The 12,908-nt window shown below is 42.7% G+C and overlaps 1 protein-coding gene across 7 annotated transcripts in view; it reads left to right on the top strand.

The window, feature by feature from the left end:
• B3GLCT (beta 3-glucosyltransferase) overlaps positions 1–12,908 on the top strand; it is a 168,801-nt gene that overhangs the window by 102,172 nt on the left and 53,721 nt on the right. For all 7 annotated transcript variants that reach the window (XM_061628461.1, XM_061628463.1, XM_061628462.1 and 4 more), the window contains 2 exons: positions 529–605; positions 8,111–8,222. In XM_061628461.1, the coding sequence (XP_061484445.1) occupies positions 529–605; positions 8,111–8,222 (189 nt within the window). The remainder of the gene's footprint in view (positions 1–528; positions 606–8,110; positions 8,223–12,908) is intronic.

Raw genomic sequence — 12,908 nt, 5'->3', positions numbered from 1 at the left:
TTGGAATGTTGGGCAACCTCTGTTGTTGATGCCAATGTTCTAGGTACCAGTGGATTTGGGACAAGTTTGGGTGGAATAAGGAAAGTGAACCAACTTTCATTCCTCTTACAAGGTGTGAGTTGTGCTGTTACAAAATATGCTGATTATAGTTTAGATTATTTATTATTTGTTTCGTATATCTATATTCTGCCTTTTCATAAAAAAATCCAAAACAGCTAACAATAAAAGCCAATACATACCAAATAAGCAATATCAGAATAAGTATCACAATTAAACCCTATAAAAATCAGGTCAGATAAAATAAAAATTGGTAGCCAGTTAGAAACATCATTAAAGTAAAAATAAAGATTAAAGCACAGAGCAGCAGGCAATAATTCTATTTTGTTAAACAGAGTACAGCAGAAATGGAAAATTACAGCAAACATTTTGTAGAAATAACTGAAACCAAGATGGACTGTCATTTTAAAACAACATACTAATGTATTTATTAATATGTGGATCATAAAAATGTTTGTGTTTTTCTTTAAGGAGATGCCTACAGTTCTGCTTACTCATGAGATGGACAGGCATGAAGGTGCATGGACCATTCTACCATTAATGCATGAGTAAGTGCAATACTCAGTATGAGTTGTGAGGCAGGAGTTCCTGTCAGTTCAAATTATTTTGGCTACTGGAACCAAAATCATTGGCAGTGAAAATGTGGCAAAAAGGAGTAGCTTACTGTGAGGCGTCCTTCCCTGGCTCTCCCTGCCAGGTTCCTACCTGCTCGTGGTTACTGCTTGTCACTAGGCACCACCAGGGACTCCACCAGTCCGGACCGCTCTCTCTTATGGTTTCTCTCCCCGCTCTAGCACAGATCTCCACAGATCCCCCTGCTAGGCAACCACCAGTAACGTCCCAATACTAGTATTCCCAGAGACTCTGAATACTGGTATTGTTATTCTCTTCACCGCTGCCACCATTTGTTACAGTTCCCCTTCAGCCTTGGTCATTACCTTACCCTCCCTTCTGGTCTGTGAAACCCCAGCCAAGGATCAGGCCTTTGGTAAACCAAATTAAGTATTTATTACAGATAACAAAGCTAACAAGATTAACAAGATTTCTTCTTAAGGCACATAAGCATATGGTTTTACTCAATACTAATCCGAACTCCACCCCCCTCCTTCTCCACTCTCTCCTGGCAAACAACTCTCTCAAACCCCCCAAGCAATCCACTCTTTCTCTTCTCCCCCCCAGATTCCACTCTCACTCTTCCTTTTATACATTCAGCCATTTTAAACACTCAGCCAATCATCTCGCATTCTACTGCCCATTCACTCCCCCTCTTTCACTCCACTTACCATGTATCTTCTAAACAACTAACACTTACCATATATACATTAATATAGGAACATCACATTTCCCCCCCCTTAAACAACAGCAGAGTATTATTCCTGTTCCAGGATTTATACATCGCGTTAACAAATAAAAGTCTCTATGGGGAAAATGTCTTTCTTTGTTCCTCTGTCTGGTCACGTCACTGCAGTCCCAGCCACTTGCCTGGAAAGTCCATCGGCCAGTACATTGTCCTTGCCTTTGATGAACTGGAAGTCCACTTGATAGTCCTGTAGGGCCCAGGACCACCTCTCCAGCATAGTGTTATGGTTTTTCATAGTCTGCAACCATAACAAGGCCCGATGATCCGTAGTCACTGTGAATCTTCATCCCCACACGTATGGGCGCAACTTGTTCAGTCCCCACACGACCGCTAGGCACTCCTTCTGGACCGACAAATAGTTTTTCTCCCTCGGCGTCAGCTTGCGACTCAGGTACGCCACTGGATGTCTGGTGCCTTCTCTCTCCTGTAGCAAGACGACTCCCAGTGCGAGGTCTGACGCATCTGTAGCCACGATGAATGGTTTCTCATAGTCTGGTGCTATTAATATGGGTCCTTGGCACAAGGCTTGCTTCAGTAGATCAAAAGCCTTCAGACATTCATCCGTCCATACCACACGCTCAGAACACTTCTTCTTTGTTAATTCATACAAGGGGGTTGCTATTTCCCCAAAATTTCTCTCAAACTTCCTATAAAATCCAGCCACACCCAGAAATGCCCTTACTTGTTTTTTGGTTAAGGGGATCGGCCATGCTTGTATTGCCTCCACCTTGCTCCATAAGGGGGTGATTTTCCCACTCCCCACCTTATGTCCTAAATAGATTACTTCCTTTAGTCCAAACTGGCATTTCTTAGCTTTTATTGTGAGGCCTGCTTTTCTTAAGGCCTCCAATACTGTCGTCAGGTGTTGGACATGCTCAGGCACCGACTTGCTAAAAATGGCCACGTCATCGATATAGGCCACTGCAAAATCTGACATGCCTCGCAACACAGTATTGATTAGCCTCTGAAATGAACTTGGTGAGTTCCTTAGTCCCATGGGTAAGGTCACAAACTCATATAACCCATCTGGTGTACTGAAGGCAGTTTTGGCTCTGGATTGCTCGTCTAGTTCCATTTGCCAAAATCCTTTACAGAGATCTAGTGTAGAGATAATGGTTGCTGCCCCCAATAACTCTAACATTGCGTCTACCCTAGGCATAGGATACGCATCTGGGACAGTAATTTTATTGATTAGCCGATAATCAATGCAAAACCTTGTTGTTCCATCTTTTTTCGGAACCAGGACAATACTTGAGGCCCAGGGACTGATGGATTCCCTGATCACTCCTAATTCCAGCATATCTTCCACCTCCTTTTTGATCTCATTCAAAACTTTCCCATTCACACGGTACGGAACAGATCTGATTGGGGCATGATCTCCAGTATCAATGGAATGTATAACTATACTGGTTCGGCCAGGTTTGTTGCTAAAGAGATTCCTATAGGTTTTCAACACTCTCAGAATATCTTCTTTTACTTCCTCCTTCACCTCCTCTGACCATTCCACTTGATCTACCCCTCCTTTGTCTTTGCTTTCCTGTACCAAATCTGGAAGTTCAGGCCCACTTCCCTCAGGGAATAAGGTAACTTGCAACACCTGTGCATCCCTGGTATGGTAAGGCTTCAACATATTTACATGAACCACTTTGCTTTTGTTTAATTGGTCTGTGGTAATTACATACGTCACTGTGTCAAGCCTTTCTCTGATGGTATATGGTCCTTCCCAGTTAGCCTGTAATTTGTCATGTTTCCTGGGTATGAACGCCATAACCATATCTTCCACATCATACACACGTTCCCTGGCTGTTCTGTCATACCAGTAACGTTGCTTCTCCTGTGCTTGACTCAAATTCTTTTCCACCACCTCCATCATTGATGTTAATTTATTGCGGAATTCCAATACAAAATCTACTACAGATGTTTTGTACTCTCCCAGGGTTCCTTCCCATGAATTTTTTAATAGTTCCAAAGGTCCCCTCACTTTTCTAGTGAACATGAGTTCAAAGGGTGAGAAGCCTGTTGACTCCTGAGGGACTTCTCTGTATGCAAATAAGAAGCATCCCAACCGTTCATCCCAGTCTTGTGGGTGATCTTGAACATAGCTTCTGATCATGCCCTTCAAAACGCCATTGAATCTCTCTGTTAACCCATTAGTGGCGGGATGGTAAGTAGTGGTCTTTAGATGTTTTAGACCACAACATTTCCACATACATTGCATCACTTCTCCCATGAATACACTGCCTTGATCCGTCAGCACTTCATGAGGGAAACCCAGCCTCATAAAGATTTTTAATAAAGCCTCTGCCACTACAGGGGCTTCCACGGATCTTCGTGCTTCTGCGTCTGGGTACCTGGTGGCAAAATCCACCACCAACACTAGATATTTCTTGCCATGCCTTGTGGGTTTGGAAAAAGGGCCCACCAAATCTATTCCCACTCTATAAAAGGGTTGTCCAATTATAGGAAGGGGCTTTAAGGGTGCCTTAGTCTTTACTCCACTTTTTCCCACCTTTTGGCATATTCCACAAGATAGACAATGTTGTTTTACATCTTTGGAGATGTTTGGCCAATAATAGTGTGCAGCCAATCTCCTCTTGGTTTTTTTTATTCCCAGATGTCCTGCACATGGGACATTGTGGGCTACCTCTAGCAATCTGGTTCTGTATTTGCTAGGTACTATTAATTGCTTCACTGGTTCACATTCATCCTTTCTCTCAGCAGGCATCCACAGTCTATATAAAATCCCATTCTCACACACAACTTGATTCCTCAGTTTGTCAGTGAAAGGAATCTGTTGGGTCAGAGCTTGTTCCTTTATCTGCTTCAAACTTATATCTTTTTGTAGCTCTTCCCTGAATTGATCTGCCTCATCATTATCAGAGACCACTTGATACAGTTTGTCTCCTTCAGCAGGCCTGCTAGTGGTTGCTATGGTGACCTGAGGCTGGTTAACAGATTCCACCCTGTTTGTTTCAGCCCCCCTTAATATGGCTTCTTTTTCTCTGCCAATTTGCTGTCTGGTCACTACATAGATCTTTCCTTGGGCGCCCATTACATCCCTTCCCAGTATTACTGGTTTTTGTTGCTGGGCATTAATGCCTACTTTATATCGGCCCTCTCGGCCTCTTCAAGTCATATCCACCAGGGCCACAGGCAAACTTTCTGGTTGACCCCTCACTCCTTGGATAGTCACAGTTTCCTGAGGTAATATTACCTCAGATTTTATTAAATCTGGCCTCAGTAATGTCTGAGCGGCACCAGTATCAAGCAATGCCCAATAATTTGCCCCTTGTACACTCACTTCCTCTCTCAGACTTGAATCAAGGTCTGTTACTTCTGTCCAGTTTATCTGGCAGAACTGAACCTTTTTCGCTGTTTCTAAAGCCTTGGGCTCTGTTTTCACTGCCCTTGTCTGAGCAGGATTACTAATGGGGTTGGCAACCTCACATTGAAAACGTAGGTGCCCCGGTCTACCACATTTGTAGCATAATTTCTCCTCACTTTTAGGGTACACAGATCCACTCTGGGGTGTCCTGTGCCCTTCAGATTTTACTGGAGGACTCACTCGCTGTGGTACCACATCCCTTCTGCCAGCATTATATGGTCTGGGTTGAAAATCTCTTGATGTTTTCCCCACCCAGCCAGTTCTGTTGGAGGCGAAGTGATCCGCCATCTCTGCGGCCTCCTGCACCGATGTAGGGGAACGGTCTTTGACCAGGAGCCTTATTTCTGGTGGTAACTGATGGTATAATTGATCCAATATCATGAGGTTTTTCACCTCCTCCACAGACTGAGCTTTTGCACTTGTCAGCCATTTCTCAAATATGTCCATCAGTTTTGCCCCCAGCTCCACGAAAGACCTCCCTGTCTGTATCTGGCAGTTTCTGAAAAGCTTTCTAAAATAATCAGGCCCCAGTCTGAATCTTTTAAACACTGCTTCTTTGAATTCAGCATAGGTGACGGGCCTGTCTGAGGGGAAATATTGGTATACCTCAGCCAATTCCCCTTTAATCAGGTTTGATAAATACTGCATGTATTTATCTTCAGGTAGCCCCCACAACTGAGCTGCTTTTTCAAAGGTGCTGAGGTAAATTTGAGGATCTTGACCAGGCTCATAGACAGCAAAGTCCTTTGGAGTAATTTTTATTTTTGCTCCATCTCTGTCCTTTCTTGTTTCATCAGAATGAAACTTCTCTCTTTCAAATTTTAACTTTTCTACTTGTAATTCGGCATCCACTGCTCGTTGCTTCTCCCTCTCCTCAAACCCCATTCTCATTCTCTCAGTTTCCATCTTCAACTTCTCAGTTTCCATCTTCAACTTCTCAGTTTCCAACTCCCTCTGCTTGTCTTTCCCATCAGCTTCCATCCTCAATCTCTCAGCTTCCAACTCCCTCTGCTTGTCTTTTTCCTCAGCCTCCCATCTTAACTTCTTTCTCAAATACTCTATATAAGCGGGATTGCTTAAGTATCCTTCTGGGGTCTCTTCCCTGACAGGTTGTTTTTGCTGGGCAGTTGCAAATCCTATAAGTGCTACCCTCAATTCATCTACCCCTTTACCCTCGTGAGGTAAATTGAATGTTATGCACTTCTCCACCAGCTCCTCTCTTTTCATTTTTATGTATTCAGCCATGGTGTTTGAGTTCACTCACTCTTTGCCACACACTCTTTGCCAGTCATTCTCACAAGGTTCGTATCTGGATTCTCTGTTGTTCGTATCCCACCTCTGACACCACGTGTGAGGCATCCTTCCCTGGCTCTCCCTGTCAGGTTCCTACCTGCTCGTGGTTACTGCCTGTCACTAGGCACCACCAGGGACTCCACCAGTCTGGACCGCTCTCTCTTATGGTTTCTCTCCCCGCTCTAGCACAGATCTCCACAGATCCCCCTGCTAGGCAACCACCAGTAACGTCCCAATACTAGTATTCCCAGAGACTCTGAATACTGGTATTGTTATTCTCTTCACCGCTGCCACCATTTGTTACAGTTCCCCTTCAGCCTTGGTCATTACCTTACCCTCCCTTCTGGTCTGTGAAACCCCAGCCAAGGATCAGGCCTTTGGTAAACCAAATTAAGTATTTATTACAGATAACAAAGCTAACAAGATTAACAAGATTTCTTCTTAAGGCACATAAGCATATGGTTTTACTCAATACTAATCCGAACTCCACCCCCCTCCTTCTTCACTCTCTCCTGGCAAACAACTCTCTCAAACCCCACCAAGCCATCCACTCTTTCTTTTCTTCCCCCCAGATTCCACTCTCACTCTTCCTTTTATACATTCAGCCATTTTAAACACTCAGCCAATCATCTCACATTCTACTGCCCATGCACTCCCCCTCTTTCACTCCACTTACCATGTATCTTCTAAACAACTAACACTTACCATATATACATTAATATAGGAACATCACACTTACCCACCACCGATCTTTGTTTTGAACTAAATATTTCCAGTTGTATGTTCTCCTAGTCTGCACACATTCTTTATATACTGCTGTTTACCTTTGGAATGCCCTCCCCTCACTTCCACCTTGCTGTGTGCATCATTATCCGCAGTATGCAGCTGAAGGCTTTTCTCTTGGAGGAGGATTGATTTGTAACCAATAGTGAAGTAAAGGCAAGACTATAAGAGTTCAAGAAAGTATTATGGAAGAAGTGGGTTTTGGAACTGGGAGATCTTTACTGTGAGTGGATATGGAAGATCTTAGGGTTTTGTGAGCAAGTATAAAGTGGTTTAAGGGTCAACTGCTACACACCTAGGGTTTGTTTATTTTTCTCCTGTTTTTCCAGCTCATATCAACTGCCCAAAGCCCCTTACAATTGCACATTAAAAATAATCAGAACAAATATTGGGAGCAAACTCAGCATATAAAGCAATCTAGAAAACAAAGGAAAAACCAAGGTACAGAAGACAGATTAATTATTTGATTTGTTTAAAACCAATCTCCACTAGAATGTGAAATGGAGGAGGGGGAGAGCACAAGCTTGAGGCTTGTTCATGGCTTGTTCTTGTAGTGCAGTGGTGGGGAACTGCTGTCCATTGGGGCTAATTCAGCCCAGCACAGGTCTCAGTTTGGGTCATGAAGCTGTTTCCCCCCAAACCATGCTCACTTCCCCCACATCTGATGTCATATGTGATGTGGCTACAAAGGAATAATTGGGAACAACTGAGTTCCCAATTGTTCTTTTGCAAATGGGGCTCCCTAATGGCAAGCCCTATTGCTATCAGCTGCACTAAGGATTCCTTATCAGGAACTCCCTACCACAGCTTTGTCCATTTGGTGTAGTTTAGATTCAAGCCGTACCTGTAAAAAGTCTTCAAAGGGGCTTGCTGTACTCGCAATCAGCTGAATGATGGTTACAGTGAACTTTGACAGGTGGGCAGGCTGTCACTTGGCCTGCAGGGTTGGTGGGAGAAGTAAGGATCTAGCCTGGCAGCTGGGAAACAATGGTTTCCTATTAGGTCTGAGTAGGGCAACGGCATTATGTTTTTTGTTGCATCAGGTAGTCCTCAGTATATTGCTAATGAAGCTCAGTTCAAATGACTCTTTAAATGTCCTTTATTACACACACACACACACACACACGGCAGCAAGTGTCATTGAAGTACTTTTGAATAGACATGTGTAGGATTGCTCTATTAATTCCTTCCTAAACCAGCTCTTTAATAAATTCAACTTGTTCTTCTCTCAGGTTTTCTGTTACATACAGCAGAAACTCTTCATGGTTTTTTTTCTGTGATGAAGATACAAGAATACATATTGTAAAGCTACTGAAAACACTTAGAAGATATGACAAGTCTAAGGTGAAATAGAATTCATTGGCTACTTATGTTTTGAAATACACTTTGAAGTAATAACACAGAGGGAAAAATACAATTACTAGTTTGCATATAAAGATGTTGATTACCTTTATACAATGCTCTAAACATAAAGGGATGTTTTACTCAGTAATGGAATCCCCACTTCTGACTGGAAGTGCTTAATGACTAAAAGTTACACCACAATGGGAACTGAAGTTAATTAATGAACATAGGTCAAGAAGACTGCATTGCATTCCAGATTTTGGTACCAATATCGTAAGAGTCTTATCCCCCTGTTTGCCACAGTGTTCAAAATCCACTTGGAGATGTCTAAGAAAAAAGCTACCCAGGTACTGTTTGTGGACAGTAGTGATGTTATCACCATTTTTTTAAAAAAGGGTATTCACAGAGGGTGGACTTTGGAAAAGTACATACCAGCAGCTTAAACTCTGAGAAAATTGGTGGAAGCAATGTAAAGACCAGAATGATAAACATACAGAACGAGCTTGAAGAATCAATCCAGCTTCTGCAAAGGAAAGATTTGCCTAATCTAAATGTATAGAATTCTTTAAAGGTGTTAACAAGTATGTAGACAGGAATTATCTTTGTAAATATTGGCAAAAAGTTTCCTCCCTCTGCTACACTTTATCACTCCCCTTAGCACAAGAAGTCTTACCAGGCTGGATTACTGTAATGTGCTGTTTGTGAGGCTGCCCTTGAGGTTGGTCCAGAAGCTGCAGCTGGTGCAAAATGCTGTGGTGAGACTGCTTATTGGGGCAGGATATCACCAGCATGTCACCCTGCTGCTGAATGAATTGCCCTACACAGCTTGGGTCCAGGGTACCTGAAAGACCATCTTACCCCTTATATACCCAGTCGATCACTATGCTGTGCAGGTGAGGGCCTCCTGCAGATGCCATCTTATCAGGAGGTCTGTTCACACAACATAGGAAGCAGACCTTTAGTGTAATGGCACCTGTCAGACCTCTCTTGCGCTGGCCCCGGAACAGATCTCTCACGAACTCACCACTAGGCAAGTGGTGACTAGGCAAGTACTTGACACCCTGTAAAGCAATGCTGCCCTGAGACTTTGCCTTATTCTCCTCCTTTTACAGATTGCTATTAAGTGTCTGGGAGGAGAAGAGCCTGGCTGGGAGACCAGAGTCTGTGAGTTCAAATCCCCGCTCGTGTCTCCTGGGTGTCAAGGGGCAGCTAAAGATCAGGGTTACGTGCCCTGCCATCTGTGCAGGCAAGCTGCATAGTCCCAAGGAGCCCAGTTACCCCTCAGCTGGCAGTTGCGGACAAAGAAAGAGCTGGCTTGTGCAGCTGTGGCAAGCTGAGCAGGTCCTAGCCAGTTGGGGAGGACTAGCCTCAGAGGGAGGCAATGGTAAACCCCCTCTGAATACCGTTTACCATGAAAACCCTATAGCCATAAGTTAGGGATCGACTTGAAGGCAGTCCATTTTTTTTTCATCAAGTGTCTAGGTACACTTTCAGGCCACAACCCCCCCCCATATCTTTCTGTCTTTAACTGGGTTGCCTTTGGATACCTGCTGCTGATACACTAACCATTCACCACTGCCACCATAGATACTGGTTCCAGCTTTGGTTTTGCTCTGCCCACCCTTCTCCTCTGTATGAACCCAGCCAAGGATCAGGCATGTTGTTTTACCAAACAGATTTATTAAATAACACTTGGAATAAACAAGATTACTTTGAATTCAGTTGTCGTTTGTGGTTACATATAAATGATCTTCAATATATTATAGTTTCTCTTACTTCATATACTTTAGTCCTAAACCTGTCTCACTACCCGTCTAAGTACACAGCCACCCCTCCCCCTCCTCAACCCAAAACCAGAACCCAACTGTCATTCTCCCTATATCCCTTCAACCACCCAGACGCTCAGCCAATCACAACACAGCATTCCTCAACATTCCATGTGTACTCCCCCCACCAACCCACTGTACTTACCGTATTTAACCTACAAAGCCGGCACTTACCATACATATTATACAAACATTACAGGGGCATCACAGCACCTACCTTTTGGAATTCCCTCCCCTTAAATATTAGACAGGTGCCATCTCTGTTATCTTTTTGGTGCCTACTGAAGATCCTCCTTTTTCAACAAGCCTTTAAGTACAGACCTTATCCCAGTTTGCATCTGTTTTGGAATTGTTTTTTAATATGTTTTTAAAGCTTTTTTAAAAGAGATGTTTTCACAGCTTTTTTTTAAAAAAAGATGTTTTTAAAGATGTTTTGTTTTAATAAGTTTTTAAGGATGTTTTGTTTTTGTTTGCTGCCCTGGGTTCCTACTGGGAGGAAGGGTGGGATATAAATCTATTAAATAAATAAGAATAAATAAATAAGAAGAAAGGCCCAACCTGGGAGATCTTGCATTCACTTGTGTAAGATAAAATATTGTTTCTGAATGGTTTCCAATCTGTGGCTAAGAAAAAATAATTATCACCTTTGGTCATGGAAATGTTCTTCCATTAATTTCAGCTAACAAGTGTTAATTACACGAACAAGCAGCAGATTGGTTTATACTTATTCCCAGGTGCTTAGTTGACAAGTTGCTGAACAGAAATGATAGTGTAGAATTAAGATTTAGGATCTGTTTTAATGCCGTTTATAAATGAAGACTTGTAATAATGACCTATCATTTCCTGGGCCAACGTATAAAACATTTTACCACTGTCTTGAGTGGTATGGTAAGAGAAGTTCACGTACAGACTAACCTTGCCTTGTTTCACTAAGGGCGCAGTCCAACTTCCATGTACGCCAGGCTGAGGGGAGTTGGATGCAGCGGATTTCTAGCTGAGCCAGCTGGGTCCTGGCTTATCCGGGATATGCCGGCATAAGCCCCTCAGCCTGGCTCAGCTGTGAGTAGTGTAAATACTGAAAAAGGGGTGTTCTGGGTGTGTGTCAAGGCTTGTTGGGGGAGTGGCCAAGGTGAGGGGACTTAGAACACATCCAACTCATGTCTGGAGCACTTCTGCAGGTCCCAGTTAAAGCAAAAGTTAACACTGGGGAAAAGGTTGGTCTGAGAAAATAATTGCAATAGAAGTCAATGGAGGGGGCTTACTTTCCGGTAGGGGTATTTGGGAGAGAAGGCTTTTATTTTCTGGTCCTTGCGTGCAGCTCCTGGCTGAGCCAGCCTTCAGCCAACCCAGAGGTTCCCAAATGGCAATTGGATGCAGCGGAACATTATGCCAGCTTTCTTGCACCAGCACCACTTATGCCAGCTTCCCCTGAGTTGGATTGCTCTCTTAGTAAGGTAAAGGATGTTGCCAGGCCCAATGTCACTGGTTTTTCTGCCTATATATATAATATAAACAGTTAATGGTATATTGGCAGTGAGTGAAAAATCTGTACTTCTAGTTTATGTGTGATTACTTTGCCTGTCATACTGCAAACATGCATTCGATAATGGAACAGACCAAGGAATTTCAGAAGAAAGTCACCCTGTGCTTTATAGATTAAGCAAAGTCTTTAATTGTGTAGATCATGAAAAACTATGGAATGCTTTAGAAGAAATGGGGGTGCCACAGCATCTGATTGCTCTGATGCGCAACCTGTAATCTGGACAAGAGGCTATAAGGACAGAATATGGAGAAACCAATTGGTTCCCCATCGGAAAAGGTGTGAGACAGTATTTTATCACCCTATTTGTTTAATCTATATGCAGAACATTTCATACAGAAAGCAGCATTGGACCAAGAAGAAGGAGGTGTGACAATTGGAGGGAGAAATATCAATAATTTAAGATATGAAGGTGATATCATACTACTAGCAGAAACTAGTAATGATCTGAAATGAATGCTGATGAAAGTTAAAGAGGAAAGTACAGTCATTAACCAAAATGGAGACACCAGTCAAGAAATGAGAAGAAGGCTAGGACTGGGGAAGGCAGCTATGAGAGAACTAGAAAAGATCCTCAAATGCAAAGATGTATCACTGAACTCTAAAGTCAGGATAATTCAGACCACGGTATTCCTGATCTCTGTGTATGGATGTGAAAGTTGGACAGTGAAAAAAGCAGATAAGAGAAAAATCAACTCATTTGAAATGTGGTGTTGGAGGAGAGCTTTGCAGATACCATGGACCACAAAAAAGACAAATAATTGGGTGTTAGAACAAATTAAACTAGAACTATCATTAGAAGCTAAAATGATGAAACTGAGGTTATCATACTTTGGACATATCATGAGAAGTCATGTTTCACTAGAAAAGACAATAATGCTGGGAAAAACAGAAGGGAGTAGAAAAAGAGGAAGACCAAATAAGAGATGGGATTGATTCCATAGAGGAAGCCAGAGACCTGACCTTACAAGATCTGAACAGGGTGGCTTATAACAAATGCTATTGGAGGTTGCTGATTCATAGGGTCGCCATAAGTTGTAATATACAACACAACATAAGTCATAATATACAACATAACAACACTTTGCGTATCAAACCACTATCTACTGGTATATATTTGCATGTTCATGTGGAAGCAGCATAACACTGATTTTGTTTGTTTATTGTATTTATATCTTTTCTCCATGGAGTTCAAGGTGATGTACATGCTTCTCCCTCTCTTCATTTAATCCCCACAATAACCCTGTGAGGTAGGTTAGGCTTAGAGGCAGTGACTGGCCTAAGGTCACCAAGTGAGATTCATGACTAAGCGGAGATTCA

The sequence above is a fragment of the Rhineura floridana genome, chromosome 5 (genome assembly GCF_030035675.1).
Source record: "Rhineura floridana isolate rRhiFlo1 chromosome 5, rRhiFlo1.hap2, whole genome shotgun sequence".
Classification (NCBI taxonomy): Eukaryota; Metazoa; Chordata; class Lepidosauria; order Squamata; family Rhineuridae; genus Rhineura; species Rhineura floridana.
This window is presented reverse-complemented; position numbering and strand designations above follow the sequence as displayed.